At 39.9% G+C, this 23,254-nt stretch overlaps 2 protein-coding genes across 11 annotated transcripts in view; both read left to right on the top strand.

Moving 5' to 3' along the window:
- The window catches only part of CFAP70 (cilia and flagella associated protein 70), a 137,769-nt gene extending 118,061 nt beyond the window's left edge, over positions 1-19,708 (top strand). For all 10 annotated transcript variants that reach the window (XR_011495666.1, XM_070490088.1, XM_070490093.1 and 7 more), the window contains 6 exons: positions 1,083-1,235; positions 1,759-1,920; positions 5,425-5,514; positions 10,396-10,497; positions 17,444-17,491; positions 19,404-19,708. Coding sequence is in view for 9 of the 10 variants with exons in the window: in XM_070490088.1 (XP_070346189.1) it covers positions 1,083-1,235; positions 1,759-1,920; positions 5,425-5,514; positions 10,396-10,497; positions 17,444-17,491; positions 19,404-19,484 (636 nt within the window). In the remaining variant the exon portion in view is untranslated. The remainder of the gene's footprint in view (positions 1-1,082; positions 1,236-1,758; positions 1,921-5,424; positions 5,515-10,395; positions 10,498-17,443; positions 17,492-19,403) is intronic.
- A 1,600-nt stretch (positions 19,709-21,308) lies between these two features.
- Positions 21,309-23,254, top strand: MRPS16 (mitochondrial ribosomal protein S16). Its single transcript, XM_014858895.3, has 3 exons — positions 21,309-21,534; positions 22,267-22,527; positions 23,017-23,254. Exons 1-3 carry the CDS (start codon positions 21,522-21,524, stop codon positions 23,148-23,150), a joined length of 408 nt encoding a protein of 135 aa, XP_014714381.1. The 5' UTR covers positions 21,309-21,521; the 3' UTR covers positions 23,151-23,254.

The following is a 23,254-nucleotide window of genomic DNA, read 5'->3' as shown; positions in this document are numbered from 1 at the left end:
GTAGACAACCTCAAGAAAGGGCAAGAATTATGAACTGTGCAGGAGTGGGCCACATTAAAGCTTTCCCAATAGAGACACAGGCTCTCTGCCTCCCTTATAAGTCAGTATCCACCCATGTCAAACAGCCACAATGCAGGTAGAGGGAACAGCTGCTGAGCCTCCTCCTAATATTTTCCAAAGAAGTGTTAGTGGAAATTTCAAATTATAGGCTGAGATGGAAACAGAGAGACAGGAAAAGAAGGATTTCCTTGTCTGCTTAGCAAGGACATATGATTTTGTCAAATTTGCAGGCCTTATGTAGTATTAAAAACAAAGAATAGCCCAAAGTATAAAACTGGTGAACATAAGAAATGTTTGAGAGTGTGTCAGAAACAAACATTTATGCTTCTAAGATCCTAAGTCTAGAATTTTAGAAAGGAAAGTTTTGCCTCACTTAAGTTTCCTTACAATTACAGCTTCCCGAAAATGTTACCTCATGTGTAAATGGGGTGGTTGATGAAGTGCCTTTGTCTGTTGCGTAACAGATACAGGCTAAAACCCATCTAGTGTGATGGCCAGCAACACCAGAATGGTGCAACACTGCAGATTATTCACTTGGAAATGCCTACATTTGGTGACTAAGTGAATAGCTGGTAAGGGAACCATGATATGCTGAATGTTTATAATTCACCTCTAACCTTTTGAAGTTGATAATCATTTCATTCTATAATATGTTCCTTATTTTATTTTATTTTTTTGAGGAAGATTAGCCCTGAGCTAACTGCTGCCAATCCTCCTCTTTTTGCTGAGGAAAACTGGCCCTGAGCTAACATCCGTGCCCATCTTCCTCTACTTTATATGTGGGACGCCTACCACAGCATGGCTTGCCAAGCGGTGCCACGTCTGCACGCGGGATCCGAACTGATGAACCCCAGGCTGCCAAAGTGGAATGTGCACATTTAACTGCTGTACCACCGGTCCAGCCCCTATAATATGTTCCTTATTATTTATTACCAGAGACAGAATCTTCAAGCACGACAACTGTGGAACTGACATAATGCAGCTATTTACACGTTCCTCATAATGTGATTTTTTCCTTGCAGTATGTGCATAGAGTGCTTGCACATGAGCTGTTATGCCCTCAAGGAGGCCCCAGCTGTGAGTATTATTTGGTGCTGGCCCAGACACACCTTCTCAAGAAGGACTTTGCCAAGGCAGAGGAATACCTTCAACAAGCAGCCCAGATGGACTACCTGGTAATAACTTTTGCTAGGGCCCCTTGAGTGTAGTTTGGAGAAGGGGCAAGCAAGCTTTCTTAAAGGTGGTCATGTCACCCACAGGTAGATTTCTGGTTACCAGAGGTGTGGGTCATCAACTGTCAGAAAACTCATCAATCTATTTCCTCCCATTTGTTTTTATTAAGCAATCATGAGTTTTGCAAAGGGCAAAGAAAAGGCTAACGACAGCTCTTTATCAGATGGTTTATCTATTTCAAGTTTTCTGGATTTCTGTTTTCTCATTATGAATACTATCATGGTTATGCTTGAATGTTTTTCTCAATATTTACCCCCAAGACAAAATGGCTTTGAAAAATGCAAGAAAGAAGTGAGAGGGCATACCTCGAAAAATATCTCCCAATGCTGAATGGCCCTCTTTCTAATTGAGTGCTATTAGAAAAAGAAAATGGACTTAATCTAAATTTAAATGTTAAACAAAGATCATTAATGTACTTGTAAATATCACCTCATCTCATGTACTACTTGTTCTTCACTTTCTCAGAACCCTAACGTCTGGGGCGTGAAGGGCCATCTCTATTTTCTGAGTGGAAATCATGCTGAGGCCAAGGCATGTTATGAGCGAACCATTAGTTTTGTAGTGGATGCTGCTGAGATGCACTTCATCTTCCTGAGACTGGGGCACATCTATCTGGAAGAGAAAGAGGTGAGGGATAGAGGATAGAGAGTAACTATGTAAATCAGGTCATGGTCTGGGACCTGATAACACTTCAAGCATTAACATCCATCTATGTGGACTAAAAATAGTAATATGATAATGACAGTTTTACATCCAAAGGTAAAGTGACTTGCCCCACATCAGATAACTACTAATTAATAGAAGCAAGATTCAAACCCAGGCAGTCTATTACTAGAGTCTGTGGTTTTAACCATTATGCTACTAAAAAGTTAAGACCTCAGTAAATGTTATTTTAGCTAAGTTTCTTTTATTAGCAGTAGTAGAAACATTCTTAGCTTGAGTTAACTAACAAAGTTTCATGGGCTTCAAAAGAACTTCTCCAAACTTCCTCCTCAAAACGAAGGGTTACATTTAATTCAGCTAAACCCATTCCACAGGTCACTCTGACCTGGCTCGTTAGCAATTCCTCTCCATATTTTAGGAAGTACCCCAAGGTCTTCTAAAAGAAACTTTCTTTTATGGAAAATTTCAAATACATACAAAGAAAACACAATACAGTCATTCATTGCTTAATGATGGGGATATATTCTGAGAAATGTGTCATTAGGCGATTTTATCATTGTGCAAACATCATAAAGTGTACTTATACAAACCTAGTTGGTATAGCCTACTACACGCCTAGGCTATATGGTACTAATCTTATGGAACCACCATCGTATATGTGGTCCGTCATTGACTGAAACATTGTTATGCAGCACATGACTGTAGTAGGGTGAAGCAGCATGGACACATCATCCCACTTCAACGGTTATCAACATTCTGCCAAAGGCCTTTTGATTCCATGCTTTTGTTTTGATTTCATTTCATTTCTCCCCACATGGCACCCAATCCTCTTTCTATTTAAAATGAAACAAAAAGAGCAAGAAGAAGTTACAATGCCTTATAATTTAAGTAAGAAGCCTCACATAGGCTTGAGAGAGAAAAATCACTATCGTATTGCAGTGAAGTAAATAAGAAAAAGTTTTCTTCTGATGTCATTGCAAGCTGCATCTTCACAGAGCTGCTGACTTACACAGTCGCTTTGCAAACAGTTCCTAGGCTATTTGCTGAGGCTCAGCTATAGTTCCATCTCTCACATTGGAGATACAAGACAAGGAGTGGTCCTTTGAAGGCTACCTCTTTTGGAAGATTTTTTTTTTCGTTTTTCTAAATGTCTCCTACTACTGAGAGCTTCTAAGAGCTCTTAGAATAAGAGAACAGACTCTCAGAATAATGAGCCTCTATCAACTATACCCCTTAGTTCAGAGTTTCTATATCTGTCATCCCACCATATGATGTCACTTTTAGTTTAAAGGTGGTAATCCACAAAATCTGAGTAGAATTCAGGTAATCATTGTGGTTACCCAACACTGTCAATATACCTCCATGCCTCAACTCTTATAAAGACTATGAACATCTTTGGAACTGCTTTCACATCAAAGTCTGCCCTTTAATTTGATCTATCCTTCTCCTCACACAAGTCTTCTTGTGATAGCTCCCTTAAAATAGATGTAAAAATATAATCCAAGTCCAGAATAGCCAACACAATATTGAAAGAGAAACAGAAATGTGGAGGACTGACCCTACCTGACCTCAAGACTTACTATAAAGCTACACTAGTCAAGACAGTATGGTATTGCTGAGAGAATAGACAAATAGATCAGCAGAACAGAATAGAGAACCTGGAAATAGACCCACATAAATATAGTCAACTAGTCTTTGACAGAGGAGCAAAGGCAATACAATGGAACAAAGATAGTCTTTTCAATAAATGATGGTAGAACAAGCAGACATCCACACAAACAAAAATGGAGCTAGGGGCCAGCCCCGTGGCCTAGTGGTTAAGTTTGCATGCTCCACTTCTGTGGCCCAGGGTTTCACTGCTTGGGATCCTGAGTGCAGACATGGCACCGCTCATCAAGCCGTGCTGAGGTGGAGTCCCACAGAGCACAAGCAGAAGGACCTACAACTAGAATATACAACTATGTACTGTGGGGCTTTGGGGAGAAGAAGCAGCAAAATAAATGAATCTAGACACAGACCTTACACCCTTCACAAAAATTAACTCAAAATGGATCATAGACCTAAATGTAAAATGTAAAACTATAAAATGCCTAGAAGTTAACATAACCTACATGACATTGGATATGGTGATGACTTTTTAGATACAACACCAAAGCCGTGATTCATGAAAAAAAAAATTGATGTTGGACTTCATTGAAATTAAAAATTTGATGTTCTGCAAAAGACAATGAAGAGAATGAGAAGACAAGCCGCAGACTGGGAGAAAATATTTGCAAAAGACACATTTGAAAAAGGACTGTCATCCAAAATATACAAAGAACTCTTAAAACTCAACAATAAGAGAACAAACAACCTGATTAAAAAATGGCACAAAGACCTTAAAAGACACGTCACCAAAGAAGATATACAGACAGCAAATAAGCAAAAACACATTCCACATTATATGTCATCTGGGAAATGCAAATTAAAATAACAATGAGATACAACTACACACCAAAATCTGGCCAAAATCTGGAACACTGGCAACATCTAATGCTGGCGAGGATGTAGAGCAACAGGAACACTTATTCATTGCTGGTGGGAATGAAAAATGGTACAGCCACTTTGGTAAACAGTTTGGCGATTTCTTACAAAACTAAAAATATTCTTACCATGCAATGCAGTTATTTTGCTCCTTGGTATTTACCCAAACGAGTTGAAAACTTATGTCCACACAAAAGCTTGCACACAGATGTTTATAGTAGCTTTATTCATAATGGCCAACTTGGAAGCAACCAAGATGTCCTTCAGTAGGTGAATAAATAAACTGTGATACATCCAGACAATAGAATATTACTCAGCACTAATAAGAGATAAGCCATGAAAAAACATAAAGTAACCTTAAATGTATATTACTAAGTAGAAGAAGACAGTCTGAGAAGGCTACATACTGCATGATTCTAACAGTATGACATTCTGGAAAAGGCAAAGCTATGGACACAGTAAAGAGATCAGTGGTTTCAAGGGGTTGGGGGAAGTGCACTGATCAATAGATGGAGCACACCAGATTTTTATGGCAGTGAAAATACTCTAATGATGGAACATGTCGTTATACGTTTGTCCAAAGCATAAAATGTACAATACCAAAGATGAATCCCAAGATAAACTATGGATTTTGGGTGATGATGATGTGTCACTGTAGGTTCATTAGTTGTAACAAAGGTACCACTCTGGTGGGGGATATTGATAATGGGAGAGGCTATGCACGTGTGGGGACACAGAGTATATGGGAAATCTCTGTACTTTCCTTTCAATTTTGTTGTGAACCTAAAACTGCTCTAAAAATTGTCTTAAAAAACATATAATCTAAGGACTCATTTAACTCAGATTAGTCTGGAGTGCAACTACAGAAGTCCCATTATTATCCTAACAATGCAGTGTTTGAAGCTTCCAGAAGAACAATAGCTTAGTGGTGCTTTCTTCCTACAGTACGAAAAGGCAAAGAAAACCTACCTGCAAGCCTGTAAGAGATCACCTTCCTGCCTTACCTGGCTTGGACTGGGAATTGCCTGTTATCGGGTAAGAGGATAAAGGCTTGAGACTAGGCCTTCACACAGCTGACCTTGATTCCTTGGTCTTCCAGGCACCCTGGGAATTTGTGATGATGGTGGGATGGCAATCGGGGCAGCCTTCTCTGGTGAATAGTTGCTCTTCAAAGTTGTTCAGTAGACTGAAGGTCAAGCTGAACTAGAAAAATAAAACATTCTTTCAAAATCCCACAAAAGCCTGAATCAGGAAGCTATGTAATAAGAAGTTTCATGTTATTTGGTACAGAAGCTCATAGTTTTATGATGTTATCTGTAAGAAAAAAAGTGGTATGAGATCCGAAGAATCTACTCAATTTAATTAAAGAAATTAACTGGTATTTATTAAGCTCTGTGGTCCTTCTGTATTCAGGAGGAGCTGCTACTACAGCTTTTGGTAGACCTTTTGCTCCACCAGCCCTAAAAACTCCCTAGTCACTCTTCCCTCCTTTCTTCCAATCTTTGAAAGAGGCATACGTCCTGCTGTTCTTGTCTAATTTCTTCATGTGTATTCTTGATTCTGTCTCGCTCCTTTTTTCCTAATACTTGATTGTCTTCATTTTTTTCTTTCTCCTTGATTTACATTTTTAACTTTTCCTTCTCAATCAGCTGTTTCCCCATACTTTTCCCTAATTAAACAACAACAATAACAACAGCCTTCCTGGTTCTCACCCTTAACCAAGAGTTGTCTATATTCTTTGTCTCCTCTTCCTCATTGCTGTTTTTTTAGCCATAAAGGTAATATATGTTCATTATAGAAAATTTGGAAGATGCACAATATGAAGAAAACGTAAATGTATTCATAATCCCACTACTCAGTGATAGCCACTGTTAACATTTGAATGTATTTTCCTCCAGTCTTTTATCATATATATATGAAGGCAATTTTAATGTATAAAGTTGTAAATAATATATTTACTGCTTTGTAATCTTTTTTCTTCTTAACAATATGGCATTCGTATCTTCTCACATCACCAAATAGTCTAAAACATGAGTTTTGATGACGGCATAGTGTTCCCTGGTTTTGATGTTTAAGTAAGGTGACCATGTAATTTTTCATACAAACCCAGACATTTCTGAGAATGAAAAGGGTGCTATTAATAATTACACTGGGACACAGAAGCTGTCCCAGGCCAACTGGGACATGGGGTCACTTATGTGTATGCCATGTGCCTCCCTGCTCGACCTTACAAGAGAGGATGTAAAATATTTGTAGCTGTTAGAAACCTGACAGCATTGTCAAAAGTACAAGAAACCAACTATACAAATTATTCAGCATAAGTCATACTCTATTTGAGTAGCGTAAAAAATATTTTCATCGAGGGTCAGCCTGGTGGCATAGTGGTTAAGTTTGCGTGCTCTGTTTCAGCAGCCCAGGGTTCATGGGTTCGAATCCCAGGTGTGGACCTACATACCACTCATCAAGTCATGCTGTGGCGGTGTTCCACATACAAAATAGAGGAAGACTGGCACAGATGTTAGCTCAGGGCCACTCTTCTCCAGCAAAAAGAGAAAGATTGGCTATAGATGTTAGCTCACAGCCAATCTCCCTCACCAAAAATAAATAAATAAGGATTTTCATTAAGACATAAACAAAAAAACTTGAGTTAAGCCCTACCTCTAAGATGTCCAAGTAATCTCTGGCTACTCCCCTCCAATCAATGTTTGAGTTGTACTATGCCTATGTGTGGATATGCCATAATTTATTTGACCAATTACTTATTATTGGACATGTTATTAGTTTCTACAATCATACTATTATAAATAAAGCTGAGATAAATATTCTTGGACATAAATCTCTGTGCTTAATTTTGATTATTTCCTTAGGATACATTCTTAAAAACTTTTTAAATGTCAAAATTTTTTAAAGTCTTTAAATTACAGTGTCAACCTGCCTTCTAGAAAGGCTATATACTTATTTATACTCTGCCAGAAGGTAGGAGAATCCATTTTACTGTTACCTCATCAACAATGGGCATTACCATTTGCTGATTTGATAGGTATTTGCATTTTTATCACTAATGAGGTTGAAATCATGTGATACATGTTTTTCTTTACTTATGAACTATCTATTCATTTCCCAGGTCCCATTTACCCTCACTCCATTACAATTAGGTGTGTACTTCTTACTGCTTTGCTGAAACTTCTCTGGTAGAAGTCCCCTATAACATCCTAGTTGCTAAATGCGGTAGACACTTAGATGAAGTCTCTGTGGCACTTAACCCTGTTAACCACTTCCTTCCTGAAGCCTTCTCTTCCCTTGACTTCCACAATACTGCTTTCACATCCTTCCACTTCTGTGCTTTCTTCTCTGGTAGCTCATTCTCAGCCTTTTTTGCTTGTTCATCGTCTTTTACCCGCCATAAATCTGTTGGGTCTCCCTGGGATCTATAGTTAGCCCTCTTCTCCTGTTATCTTATTTATTGTCCCTAAGAAATATCATCTACCCCAGTGTTCTTAACTACCATTTGTGCTCATGAATATTAAAGCTTCAGTTCACAACACTTTTCAAGTTCTGATGCTTATATTGAACAATGTAATGGACAACTCCATTTGACAGTTATCTAGACACCTCAAAGTGTAAACATATCCAAGATATAACCTATCTCTGAAGGATTCTCACATTCCTTAAGCCTGTACTGTTACCACACAAAGGGCACGATCTCCTCACCGCGAGACAAAAGCCAATTGTCAAGAGGCAAGATGGTGGCAGAAAAAGCATTTTATTACAGCTTGCTAGCAAGAGGGAAGATGGCTGACTAATATCCAAAAGAACCATCCTAAGGGAGCACAGAATCTTGAAGCAGTTATATAGGCCAGTGGGTTATAGGGAAGGAGATTAGGAATGTTGACCCTCTGGTGTTACAGACTGGGAGTGGCCACACCAGATCTTTCAGTTTTCATTGATGATGGCTGTCAGCATAGACTCTCTGTTTGTGGGGTCGTCACGTTCCTAAGGAACTCAAAAGAATAAAGTTATCGTCTTGTTGCAGCTGGGAGGTGTATGCACTAGCAGGGGTCATAAAATCTACAGAACACATGGATCTCCTGGAGGGTGCAAATCCAGCTGGGTTAGTCAGAGGTCACTCAAAGTTACAACGTGGTCTCTTTTCTACAATATGGCTTCCCTTATGTCAACCTTGTGTTGAGCCAGTTTCAATACCTTCTCCTGTATTCTCTATCTTGGTGAAGGGGACTATAATCAACCCAATCAGCCAAGCCAGAAACTTAAAAGCTATCCTAGTCTACTACTACTATTACTTTTAATGAGGCATCAAATATATTATTGATTTTGTCTCCTAAATGTCTCTTGAGTCTATTGTCTTTTCTCCATCCCTCTTTTACTGCTCTAATTCAAGCCTCATCCCCGCCTGTCCTCCCTCAATTCATTTCCCTCATTGTTATCAAAGTGGTATTTAAAATATGCAACATAATGTTACTCCCCTACTTAAACCCTTCAATGGCTACCTGTTTCAGAATAAAATTCAGATTCCTTTGAATGAGTATATACGATCTGGTCTCTGCCTAACTCTAGTCTTAGCAGTTCCTTTATTTTCCCTTCTCTCTCTCTTTTCTCCAGCCACACAGGCATACTTAAGAGTTTTCTGAGCACGCCAGGCTCTTATGTCTCCATGCCTTTGTGTATGATATTCCTTTACCTAGAATGCCTTTCTTCACCTTGTATAGCTAACTCCTATTTATCTTTCAAGATTCATTTTAGCAGTGTTTCTTCTCAGAAGCCATCCTTTAATCTCAGGGTAGAATTATTCCTATTTTCCTTTGTCCCTTTGCTAGATCATATATATGCATTTATTACAGAAATTTTTATTTATTTAGAATTTATATAGAACATTTATATAGAAATGTTTATTCTGTATTGGAACAATTTATATGTTTGAGTTTTCATTTTGTTTTATTTTTTAACATATCTGTCAGTGAACTCTGAGGGCAGAGATTGTATTTTATTTTTTTATTCCCAGTATCTAGCATACTGCCTGACACAGAGTAAATCCTTAGCAATATTGGTTGATTGAATAATGAATCAATATCTCAGGGATGTTTAAAGTGTGGGCCAAGGTATGGGCATTGCTGAAAGGCCATTCTTCATATTGTCTTGGGCCTAGAAACCCATTATTTTCTTTCCGAAAACAGAAAAAATGAAGAGCTACTTTACTGGGGAGAGGAAGACCTTGTTCTTTCTTTAGGTAGCCTTTTGGAAGATTTTACAAAGCAAACTCACAGTTTTAGGAAGCAGTAATGATATTCATGTTCCCAGAGCTCAGGAAGCACCCTAGAGTCTCTGAATATTGTATTGCTTCCTCAAGATTGTGCTTAATGACTAATTTTAGGGTAAAGGAAGCTTTCTGAACAATATTTTGACAGGCTAATAGGACTTTAACCTTAAGAAAGGGATGCATAACATAAAGGAAAAAACTACAAATGTATTTGGCAACCCACGGTGCATGGGGAAATCACTGAATGATGCACACATGATAGTGAGGACTTCTGACTTTCCAGCCCTGGCGCCTGAAGCTCTGTGGTTCATGGATGCCCAGATGTGCCTGCTATAAAGATAAGGAGGAACACAGGGGTATAAGATGAAAGCCTAGCAAGCAGGGCTCCAGACTCCTATCTGGCTTTTTAATCAGAGCAGTTCTACTTTTACTATTTTATATGCTGAGCCACCACATAATATTTTGCTTGAAGAAAGATATCCATTGCTAAAAATAAAATAAGTTGAAAACTGTTAGTATGGGTCACGTACACCAACGTTATTTGGATGTAGTGTTTTCAGCTAAGCTGACTCAAGCTGGCTTAAGTAAAAACCACTTTGACTTAACAACTCATATGTCTTTTTTTTTTTTTTTTGGTCAAGCTGGAGGAGCTAACAGAGGCTGAGGATGCTCTCTCTGAAGCCAATGCATTGAACAATTACAATGCTGAAGTATGGGCATATCTGGCTCTGGTCTGCCTGAAAGTGAGTGTTTATTATTCTCACACAGTGCCCTTTTAGGGCAAAGATGTGAGGGACCAAATAGAGCAAGAGATAGTGGGATGGCCATTAATAGATAGTGGGATGACATGATAGTTGAGATTTGTTGAGCTTCAGATTTAGTTATGATACTGATGATGAAGGACAGGCCGTGTCTGGGAAGCCTCAACTTGGAATGTGCTTAAAAATCATATAGTCCGATATGTTTGTCTGGAAAGGAGATTCTAAAAATGGGAATGAGCCATTTGGGCTTGGTGGTCGTGGGTGAGCAGGAGTGGGGTGGGCCAGGGCTGACTGCCAGTCTGGGGTTCTGGGTGGGGTGGGCTCCGTCAGCACTTTAGAGCTGCTCCACAGGCCCCAGCCCAGGCTCTGCTAACCAAGCCCAGGCTGGTGCGTGCCCTGCCTCAAGATGAAGGAGGATGTGGGGATCAGAGCCTGGCTTAGGGTTGACATTGGGAATGCTGAATGGGGAGCTATGCATGGGCAGTAACTACAGTACAGTGGGATGGCAGATTAGACTGGGGGGTGGTGAGCAGTTCTCCTTCTGCCTTCTGCCCTCCTCAGCACCTCTCTGCCTGCTTATGCTCTCATGCTTAGGAGCTCAAGCCTTGGACAATGGTATGCATTCCTTGTATAGTCATTCCAGTTATGCTCTAGATCTACAAAAAATTCCTGGAGCCATACATATACCCTCTGATCTCCCCTTTTGTTAGTCATATTTGGCCTAGAAAAGCTATATAAGAATCCAGTGATAAAAATAAAGGCAAAGTAGACTATAATGGTGCAAACATAAATGGATTATCAACAAAAGGACTAACAGAAATCTGGTAGACTAAAGTGATTTTCCCAAAAGATCCTATTGTTTTAAAAATGGACCTGATCCTATAAAGCATCTTCTTTCTAATTGTTGCTGACATTTTCCTCTGAGACCAGACAGAATTTGGGATAGGTAGTTTAGATATTTACCTGATACTAATCAGGCAATACATGGTATTTATATTTAAAATGTATTTAGTTATATTTAATGACCTCATTTCTGAGTTGCTTTTTCATTAAAATAGTTTTCATTTCAAAAAAATAAATAAATGTTAGGGTTCCCATTCAAGACCTGTATGGATAAAACTTTAAAACTTTATTGACGGGCATAAGAAAACATCTAGGGGCATAGTGGTTAAGTCCAGCACACTCTGCTTCAGTGGCCTGGGTTCATGGGTTCAGATTCTAGGTGCAGACCTGTACCACTTGTCAAGCCATGCTGTTGCAGCAACTACATACAAAATGGAGGAAGACTGGCACAGATGTTAGCTCAGGGCTAATCTTCAAGCAAAAAAAAGAGGTAGATTGGCAACAGATGTTAGCTCAGTGTGAACCTTCCCCCCCCCACACACAAAGATCTAATAGGGATAGCATGTTCACGGACAGGAAGTTTCTGTAACACAAAGATGAAAAATTTCCCCAAATATCTAATTTAAATGCAATCTCAATAAAAATAATGATAGTTTTTTGAGGAATTTGATAAGATAACCCTAAAATTCACTTGGTCAATAAAAGCCAAAAAACAGCTATGACAATATGAACAGAGAAATAAGGAGTGGGGGCTTTCCTACCAAATATCAAGCCTTATTATGAAGCTCTAATCATTAAAACCGAGTGGTATTAGTGTAGGAATAAATAAGTGGAACATAATTAATAGACCGAAATTGATCCACATATATGAGGAGACTTAGGTTTTGATTAGATGGTATTTGAAAATAGTTGGAGTTTTCTAGAAATTTGCCTTGAAAAATATTCCTGCAAAAATTAAAAAACGCATACGCACAAGGTTATTGATTACAGTATTAATGCAATTGCAAAATATTGGAAACAACACACATAGGAGAATGTTTGAATAAATTATGGTGTATGCACATAATGGAGTACTATGCAGCTAAAAAAAATAATGAGGAAGATCTCTATGAACTGGTGTGAAGTGATTTCCAGGATATATTGTTCAGTGAAAAAAATAAAGTGCATATACCACTATAGTATACCACCTTTTGTATAAGAAAGAAAGACAAAGAGGAAATTATACATGGATTTGCTCATTTGTACAAAAAAAGCAGATAAAGGAAAAACCAGAGATTAATGAGAGTGGGTCTCATACGACATGGCAGGCACAGGATAGAAGGGAGGGAGGGAATGAGGAGGTGACACTTTCTGATTATACCTTTTTGTACAGATCTGACTTTTGGAACCTTGTTAATGTTTCTTATGTTTTTTAAAAAAGAAATAAAATCAACAAGAAATAGGGAGATCATATAATTCATATCATAAACAAAAAACCAAAACTATTTCCAATGAATAACATAATAACACTGAAGGTGGGAAAATAACTCAAGATACTTTTAAAAAGTTATTTGAAATATATACCCTCAGACTAAAGAGAAAAAAAGACTCTATACAAATATTAGACTTTAGTTAGTAGGGTTTTTTGCAGAGTCATGAGTTAGCAGTTCTGAAATTATTAAGTATTCTATGATTTACCAAATAAGTAATTATATTGTGGATCATGGGAGCCAAGTTTCTCATGGTCAGAGAAGTGAGTAATAAATATGGAAACAGGGGAGATAGAATGACCTTGTAGTGGTGGATTAGAATTGGAGATACTGGTATGGTCTCATGATTTGATAGATAGATTTTATATATGTCTATATATTATATATAGTTGGGGGCCATTAGTACATCTAGTGCTCAGGTCTTGGTTTCTCAATCCATTAGAAGAAACTAGGGCGTTTGTCCAGTTTAAAAAAACAAAGCAATCAGAGGCTTCTTGGAATATGGCTGATTCTAGGACTGGGAGAGGTAAAGCACAAGATAAGTCTGGAATATCTTGTTGAGTCAAAGTAAAAAGTGCTCAAAGAAAGATTGAGACATATGAAAAACACACAGGGAAGAAAGAAAAGACAAAGGAGCTAGCTTAAATGGGGGGCTCCCACTGGCCCTATCTGGGACAATTTGACCATCAAATTAATTATAATAAAGGATTACGAATGAGAATCTATGGGCCCACAGTGATATAATTAAACAAACAAATAAATAGTAGAAAAGGAAAGCTTACAGTAGAAGGCCAACTATTCAAAGTATAAGGAATTATGGAATTAGAAAATCACAATATGGAAACCACCATAATAATAATTCAGGGAACAGTCATCAATGTACGCTGAAACTATGGATGAATGTTTAAGGAGAAAGAAGATATTTACACAGTCTCAAAGTATTTCCCCACAAGATGTTTATTAATTACAAAGGGGAACATAGTAATGTTATAGTAGGAAAACCTGGCAGATAACAATCTAAACAAATGATCAGTATTACCATCACCAGTATTGGGATAAACAACATGTACCTCCTGATAGGACACACTTAGGAGAACACATCATTTTTGTGGTGTTCCTGCCAAAAATTCATAACCTGATATAATCATGAAGAAACATCAGACAAACACAAATTGAGGGATATTTTACAAAATAACTGTCCTGTACTCTTCAGAAATGCCAATGTCATGAAACGAAAAGACTCAAGAACTGTTCCAGAGTAAAAGAAACTGAAGACATGAACATTGACTGCAAGGCATGATCCTGAATTTTCTTTTGCTATAAAAGACATTATTGGGACATTTGGAAAATTCTGAATGAGTTCTATAGATTAGATAAGTAGAATAATTAGTATTGTATTTACACTGATCTCCTGATTTTGATCATTGTACTTGGTTATGTAAGAGAATGGCCATGGGGGTTGGCCCAGTGGCCGGGTCGTTAAGTTCGTACACTCTGCTTCAGCGGCCCAGGGTTCACCAGTTCAAATTCTGGGTGCAGACCTACACACCGCTCATCAAGCTATGCTGTGGCGGCATCCCACATAGAAGAACTACAATGACTTACAACTAGGATATACAACCATGTACTGCGGCTTTGGGGAGAAAAAGAGAAAAAAAAGAGAATGGCTGTGATTTTAAAAAACATAGTAAAGTCTAAAATTGCATCACGTCTGCAATTTACTCTCAAATTGTTCAGGAAAAGTTAACATATATACTGATGTATGGGTGTGTCTGTGTGTGTTTATACAGAGAGGTGAGAACTATTATTGTAACTTTAATCTGAAATGTCAAAAAATTTAAAAGATACTTTATTAAGATAATGCAAATTAACACCACACTACATACCCACTAGAATGGCTTAAATCAAAAGAATTGACAATACCGAGTATTGACAGGGATGCCGAGAAAGTAGAACCTTCGTACATTGCTGGTAGGATTGGAAATTAGTACAACCACTTTGGAAAATAGTTTGGCAGATTCTTAAAATGTTAAACATACACTTCCCATATACCCAGCAATTCCACTTCTTGGTATCATAGTGAAAACATATACCTACACAAAAATTTCTCTATTTCATTGCAGCATTTAATAAAGCCAAAGACCAGAAACAATTAAATGTCCATCAATGAATGGATAAACAAAATGTGGTATATTTACACAATGGAGTACTACTACTCAGCAATAAACATGAAATTATGATTCATGCAAAAATATAGATGAACCTCAAAAACACTACGCTAAGTGAAAGAAGCAAGGCACAAAAGATTATATATTATCTGCTGCCATTTGTATGAAATTAGGAAAACTATAGAGACAAAAATAGATCAATGGTTCCCTAGAGCCAAGGGTAGGAAGGGGGATTGACTGCAAACAGCCATGAAGGAACTTTTCAGGAGTAATAGAAATCTTCTAAAAGTGGATTGTGATGATAGTTGCACAATTGAAGCTTAACATTAGTGAATTTTATTGTATATAAATTATACTTCAATAAAGCTTTTTTTTGGTGTGGAAGATTGGCCCTGATCTAACATCTGTTGCCAATCTTCCTCTTTTTGCTTGAGGAAGGCTGTCACTGAGCTAACATCTGTGCCAGTTTTCCCCCATTTTGTATGTGGGATGCCACCACAGCATGGCTTGATGAGCAATGTGTAAGTAGATGCCTAGGATCCAAACCTGTGAACCCCAGACCGCCAAAGTGGAGCAGGTGAACTTAACCACTATGCCACTGGGCTGGCCCCCAATAAAGCTATTTTTAAAAGACTATATAACCTCCCAAAATAAGGAACAAATGGACTACTCAGTAAATAGAGGTGGAGTCACTGGCTATCCATATATAAAAAAAAATTAGTTCCTTACCTCACACCACAAACACACACAAAATTCTAGATTTAAAGACCTAAATCTTAAAACTTTAGACTGTTTAGAAGAAAATATAGAGAATACCTCTATGTCCTCAGGGTGTGCAAGGTTTCTTATGACTGTAAAAGCACAAGCCAAAACTAAAATATCAATAAATGAACAACTTTAAAACTGGAAACTCATTTATAACAAAAGACACTAAAATAAAACTTCTGGACTTTATTATAAATATTTGCAGCATTTATAACTAATAAAGAATTAATATCCAGATTATATAAATAGCTCCTACGGTAAGAAAAAAGGTTATAGGATAGAAATATACAAGCTTCCAAAGTGGAAATTGTAAAAGTCAACAAATATATGTAGTAATCATGAAAATACAATTTAAAATAATGATGTGAAGGAAATTCCCATCCGTCTTGGCAGAAACTAGTCTGATAATACCAACATTGACAAAGATTCTCATAATTGCTAGTGAATGTAAATTGGCATAACTCCTTTGAAGTACAATATTAGCATTATCTAGTCATATTCATATCTACAACTTAGCAATTTTATATCTAGATACATTCTTAAGAAAATTACCAGAAGACATGTACAAGGATGTTTACTGCAGCATTTTCCACGATAGCAAAAAAGAAAAAAAAGTCATTCTTTTTCAAAATTGTTTTGGCTGTTCTGGATCCTCACATCATTTGGCCCTCTGCCTCCCTATGGCAGAAGTGAAACAAGGCAATAGTGATAGGAAGGAAGATGTGCTGGAAAATGCCCCTGGAATTCAGTGAACTTCAGGTGGGAAAACTTCAAAGTGTAGATATCATAGGAAAGTCTTTTGCATAATGGAAATTTTGTGAACCAGTAAAAATTTACCATGGACTAGCACTTATCAGGAAATTAAACTAGATATTCTCTAAGCTCCGTTCTAGCCTGAACATTCTGTGGTTCTCATATTTATGTATTCTAGCTTTCCCCAGTGACTTTTCATACTCCAATTTGTTATGCAGAAACTTGTGAAGTATAATAGTGAATTTATATTATTCTCATTGAACTGCTAGATCAGTGCTTCACACAAGAATAACTGGGAAGAGTAGTTAGCATTCTTGTCTCTTATCCAGATGTACATGGAATTCCAGTATCTGCTTTTTCTAATGCATAGAGACAGGATAAAGTGTAGTAGGTGAAAACTTGGACTCTGGGGCTAGATTGCATTGTTTTAAAACCTGGCTCCTCCGCTTATTAGCTTCATAACTCTGGCAAGTTATTTATCCTCTCTGTGCCTAAGTTTCTCTATCTGTAAACTGGGAATGAGAAATAATAGTAGTCATCCTTTAGGGTTGTTTTGAGGATTAAAAATGAAAGTATGTACTGCAGAGCACTTAAAACAATGTAAATTACAAAGTAAGCACTATATAAATGTTAGCAATTATTAACAGAATGGCTTCTGTCCTGCCTGAGAGGAACAAACGGTGCTTTCAGGGGAAAAAAAAAAAATGAGAGGTCAAATTGTCTTTAAACTTTTTGAAATGAAGAAGGGATTTTTTTCATATATATATATCTAAGAATCTGACTTTCCCTACTACCTTTCATTTTCCTGCTTCCCCTTTGAATTCAGAGGTGTGGAATCCTCTGCTTTTGGTAGAAATGTTGTGGCAATGTACTTTCCTACTATAATGTTTATGATATATCATCATCACCAGCTGCTGCTCTTTTTCTCAGGCTGGTCGGCAACTGGAAGCTGAGCAGGCCTACAAGTACACGATGAAGGTATGGTTTATTTGTCTATACTCTACTGAGGCTAGGAAACTGGGAGGAAGGTGCTGGCTTAATTCAGGACTTTACAGCATTTCATGATGTGAATATTTTTCTAGAGTCTTTTCTTACCATCTTTGCCATTATCATGGGACTGCTGGGTTTGCAATAATAACCCACATGCCACCATGGGGGATCTATGTTCTGCCTCTTTAGAGAATATGGTTTAATGGAAAGACAGATGGCCTGGGAGTCAGTAGACCTGAATTATGGTCTTCATTTTGCCATTAACTTACTGTGCTAACCTCTGGGCCTCATTTTCCTCATGTGTAAAATGAAGGTGTTGGTTTAGTCCAGGGGTCAGCAAATATTTTCTGTAAAGGGCAAAATAGGAAACAGTTTAGGCTTCGTGGGCTAAACAGTCTCTCTTGCAACTATTACACTCTAGCTTTACAGTACAAAAGCAGCTATAGACAATAAATAAACAAATGAACATGGTTGTCTTTCAAATAAAATTTTACTTACAAAAACAGGCAGCAGGCTGGATTTGGCTCATGAACAGCAGCTTGCCAAACCCTGGTCTATTCTGTCATTTATGAAGTGCAAATAATTTGACTTGAAAGATGGTAGTGTAAACAAATTAGAAATTTTATTTTTCTCATTTAATGAAAGTCCAGGGTTGGTACCAGAGTGCCAGAATGTCATCAGGGACCCAAACACTTTGTCTTTCTGCTCCACCATCGTAGCATGCAGTTTCCATCCCTCATAGTTGCAAGACAGTGATTGTAGCTCCAGCCACCATATCCATGTTTCAGGTACAATAAAGAACAAAAAGGGGGAAAGAATAAAGAGGCCAAGCTAGCTATTTCACCTCCCTATAAAGAGCAGTGACTTGGGGCCAGCCCAGTGGTGCAGCAGTTAAGTGTGCACGTTCTGCTTTGGCAGCCCGGGTTCACCAGTTCAGATCCTGGGTGTGGACATGGCACCACTTGGCAAGCCATGCTGTGGTAGGCACCCCACATATAAAGTAGAGGAAGATGGGCACAGATGTTAACTCAGGGCTAATCTTCCTCAAAAAATAAAAAAAATAAAGAGCAATGACTTTAGCTTACATTTCATTTGCCACTTTGGTCATAAGACTACTCCTAGCTGCAAGGGAAGCAGGAAATGTGGCTTTTTAGCTGGCTACATTGCTGCTCCGAAAGAAAAGATTTGTTATTAAGTAAGGAGAGAGTCTGGGGGCGGGGGAGGGGCAGCCCAGTGGCGTAGCAGTTAAGTTCGTGTGCTCTGCTTCAGCAGCCCAGGGTTCACTGGTTCAGATCCCAAGTGCAGACCTATGCACCGCTTATCAAGCCATGCTGTGGCAGGCATCCCACATATAAAGTAGAAGAAAATGGATACTGATGTTAGCTCAGGGCCAATCTTCCTCAGCAAAAAGAGGAGGATTGGCAGCAGATGTTAGCTCAGGGCTAATCTTCCTCAAAAAAAGAAAGAAAGAAAGGAGAGCGTGGGCATTCAGTAGGAAACTCAATGTCTCTACTACACATCTAGATTCTAAAATTAAGTTCTGATCTATTGTCTTTGATTCCTCTCTGTCTCTTGCCAAATGGGAATTTATACATTGGTCAAGATATGTTGGGTGATAATGTGAACTCTTAAAAATAAACTTTATTAAAGTTATTTTACAAAAAAGTGTACAAATTATGAGTGCTCATATCATTTGATGGATTTTCACAAGGTGAACACATCTATGTAACCAGTACAATATTCTGAGGTCTTTTAATGGAGTTACCATGAAATAGGGGATATAGGAAGAATGAATCCCATCCCAAAGAATTATGTTGTTAAGCTGTGGCCTTGCAAATGAGGGGTCTACACATAGGTATATCATGTATGACGTGTTCTTCCCTTCCTTCCTCTTATGCAGCTGAAATTGAAAGATGAGGCTCTGCTTGCAGAGATCCACATGGTACAGGAGACGGTTGGCTTTGGAAACCCATCTTTCTGACATCCTTCTAGCTGAAGAATTTTCTGTATAGAACTCTGAGCTCCTTTCCTTCCCAGAGAAATTAAACCCTGGAAGTTTCACCATATGAGACCTAGGGATGGAGAACAAAAGAATCTTCACCATAAACAGAAACCCATTCGTTTATTTCCATTGGCTATCTTACTGGATGGCTATGTTACTGGATAACTGGATTATAATAAAAAATGGAAATAAGAAATTCAAAATTCATCAGTATGGTTCTGGAGTTAATGAGGTATACTGAGGTACACATAAGAATATAATCACTTATATATATAATTAAGTTATAGTGGGTTCATTATTACGGTTTCTGATGAAAGCTTATCAGGATCACTCCTGGAGGGGGTCAACTGCTAAGGTCCTTGGCCAGGTTACTTACTGGAACTTGGGAATTAAGGCATCATTTTTTAAGATGGGCCTAAAGGAAGACTGCTATGCTGGGTCAGTATATTAGAGCAAAGAGGGTATTAGTTGTGTCCAGGCCCTTTGGATCCAACAGAGAAGCTGAACAGAGAGGTCTTTGCTGAAGGTTGAAGTACTGACTCCCTCTACCCATGGGTATGTTCATGGATCTAAACCACAAGGGCTCCATTTAGAGTCCATTATGCTGTAATAGATGCAAAATTCCTCACAACTGAGGCCATTATTCCAGGGCTAGAGATGGCAAAAAAAATCATGCTTCACCCCTTGTCCTCCTGGATCACTGCACATCAGAATCAGGAATAAAGGCTCCCCTTCCTTTATTTTTTAAAGGAGGAGGTGGAGAGAATAGGAGGGAAAGCAAAAGGCATATATGGGGGACTGGAATTGGCCACCCCAAGATATGTCCTTTTGGCATGAAGATTATTTGGGGCTGGTTACTTTTTAAAAGAACTGCAGATATGAGAGGAACTCTGAGAAGTAGAAGTTACCCTTTGTTAAGAGACATTTACATTTGTAAAGGAAATTTCCATCTGTAAATGTGTCTCCCTCTCTTTACCAGGAAGAAGGGGGGATGACCTTACCTCTAGAAACTCTTATCAATGCAGAAGGCAAGGACTTAAATCTGCATAATAACCTTACGCGTTTACTGTGCTTTTCTGGTGATCTCCCATAACTGACTCCCCCCACCCCCAACATCCGCCTCTGTGTTTAGCTGTGGCTGGTATTTAAGGTGAGAGCTTCCGCCATCTTGGAGAGTTGCTCAGTTCGCCTGAGCCTGTCCTATGTATTCGTGTTATAAAGCTTTGTTCAATTTTTCTCCTGTTATTCTGTTCATGTGAATTTAATTAGTTGTCCGGCCAGAAGGACCCAGAGAGGGTAGAGGAAATGTCTTCTTCTCCTACACATATTAGTAAACAGAAGGGGAAAATAAACTCTACATTCATTTACAGTCCTTCTCTAGTCTGGACCCTAACGCTACCTCCTTTATGAAGTCTTCCTGAGGCACCAAGGAAGTATCAGGGCTACCATCTCTGCTTTCCCAGGACTGTGTACTGACCACCCCTAGTTAATCTGCTGTAACCTCATCGTCTCCCCACCAAGACTGTGAGCTTCCTGGGGCAGGGACAGCGCCTTTTCATCTCGCGTTCAGCACTGTGCCTTGGCCCTAACAGGTTCTCAGAAAACCTCTAGGGGAAGGGTGGATTTGCGGCGCACTTCAGCACTTTTCCTAGCCGTCCCCGGGTTCTCCCAATACGGACTCCACGCTCCCCCAGGCACGCCCACTCCAGAGAGGGCCGAGAGCGCCCCCAGGGCCGGGCCGGCAAACCGAGCGCGCCTTTCCGCGGCAGCTTAAGGTACGTTGGCGCTCGCCGCGCGGCGTTCGCGGAAGCGGAGGGGCGGGGAGCGGAAGAGGCGGGGCGAGCGGGCCGGCTGCTGGCTGCGCGGCGGCGTTTGGACGCGGGTCGCAGTGGGGTGAGGCGCGCCGCCCGGCAGTGCTGACAGTACGCTGCAGGCCGAGGAGCTGTTTGGTGCGGGCGGCGGGAGCCCGTAGACGCCGCAGCTGGCGCACAGGGCCCGGCGCACGCCGGCTGCGCCATGGTCCGGCTCAGTGAGTGATCGGGGTCCCGAGAGAGACCTTCCGGGCGGTCGCGGGGGCTGGGGGCGTGCGGGACTAGTGGGCCGCGCTCTCCTCAGGTGAGCTGGAGGCAACGCGAAGGGGAAACCGCACGCTGCCCTACATACGATCCTCCTCTCAATGTTTTCTCACTTAGTCCTCGCTCAGACCCTGAGATCAGTGGCATTCGTTTTATAGATACGCAGCTGAGGCTCCGACATGGTTACGGAGCAAAGACATGTAAGTGGCAGGCCTGTGCTGAGAGGATTGGGGGATGAGGAGGAAGTCATTTCCGGCTGGAGTGGATCAGAGGAATGTCATAAAACAGTATCTAAGCCAGACTGACCAGAACTGGGTGGAAGCGGGGCGGGCCCTGTGGCCGAGTGGTTAAGTTCGCGCGCTCCGCTGCGGCGGCCCAGGGTTTCCCCGGTTCGGATCCTGGGCGCGGACATGGCACCGCTCATCAGGCCATGCTGAGGGGCATCCCATATGCCACAACTGGAAGGACCCACAACTATAATATACAACTGTGTACTTGGGGGCTTTGGGGAGAAGAAGGAAAAACAAAGAAAGATGGCAACAGATGTTAGTTCAGGGCCAATCTTAAAAAAAAAAATTGGTTGGAAGTGAGGACATTTCAGTGGAGGAAAGGGATTGTTTCGTTTACCTCATTTTGTCCATTTTTTGCCCTCGGTTCTCGTGTCTGAACTACTTATTTCTCTGTAGGCACTCTCCTCTGCAAGGCCTACCGTGGAGGCCACTTAACCATTCGCCTTGCCCTGGGTGGCTGTACCAACCGGCCTTTCTACCGCATCGTGGCTGCTCACAACAAGAGTCCCAGGGATGGCCGTTTTGTGGAGCAGCTGGGCTCCTATGATCCACTGCCCAACAGTCATGGAGAGAAACTCGTTGCTCTCAACCTGGAACGAATCCGGCATTGGATCGGCTGTGGGGCCCACCTCTCTGAGCCTGTGGAAAAGCTTCTGGGTAACTCAACTCTAGCCTTACCTCAGTGAGGGGATTTTAAATTGAAGTCAGTTCCAGGATGGTGAAAATCAAGAATGATTTTTATCACCTCCAGGCTGCTCAGGTCTGGAATGAGAGCTGAAGTTGTGATCTAATTGCCATTTTGAATTTGGAGACCCCTTTTGTGGACTCCTTTATGAGACTTTCTGGGTGACTTGTGTTTTATGGTAAAAATGGAAATAGTGTGTCTTGAATGGCCATCTGTCAGTTTGTCTTTTTTTCAAGTAAGGATAATAGCGTTAGGAAGTAGACAACATCCCTTGTTTCCTTATAGTATAGAAAATGGACGGGAGGTGGCTGGGGAGAGGTAAGACAGGTTGTCAAGTGAGGAGCGTGTTTAAATGCATGCTGTAGGTCAGGTCTCTGTTAGACCTCAGCTCTGAGGCTGAGTTCCCAGGGAAACATTGGCTTGTACCGTATTGTAATGAATGAAAATCCTGTTGCTTTTAGGTCTTTCTGGCTTTTTCCCTCTGCATCCCATGGTGATCACAAATGCTGAGAGGCTGCGACGGAAACGAGCACGAGAAATTCTCTTAGTGTCTCAGAAAACAGATACAGAGGCTGTAGAAACAAAAGCGAGCTGACTTCAGTGAGCAGTGGGAGTAAGGTCAAAGTCTTCTTAAAACACTTGTGCAGAGCTCTTAGTTTTATTAGATTTAGAGGTCAATAAATGGAGTTTTCTAAGTCA

The sequence above is a fragment of the Equus asinus genome, chromosome 2, assembly GCF_041296235.1.
Source record: "Equus asinus isolate D_3611 breed Donkey chromosome 2, EquAss-T2T_v2, whole genome shotgun sequence".
In the NCBI taxonomy this organism is placed as follows: Eukaryota; Metazoa; Chordata; class Mammalia; order Perissodactyla; family Equidae; genus Equus; species Equus asinus.
This window is presented reverse-complemented; position numbering and strand designations above follow the sequence as displayed.

What these genes read in the sequence shown, in the direction of transcription:
- MRPS16 (XM_014858895.3), top strand. An exon ending in GCCTGTGGAAAAGCTTCTGG is followed by an intron (nt 22,528 to 23,016) that starts GTAACTCAACTC and finishes TGTTGCTTTTAG; the next exon opens with GTCTTTCTGGCTTTTTCCCT.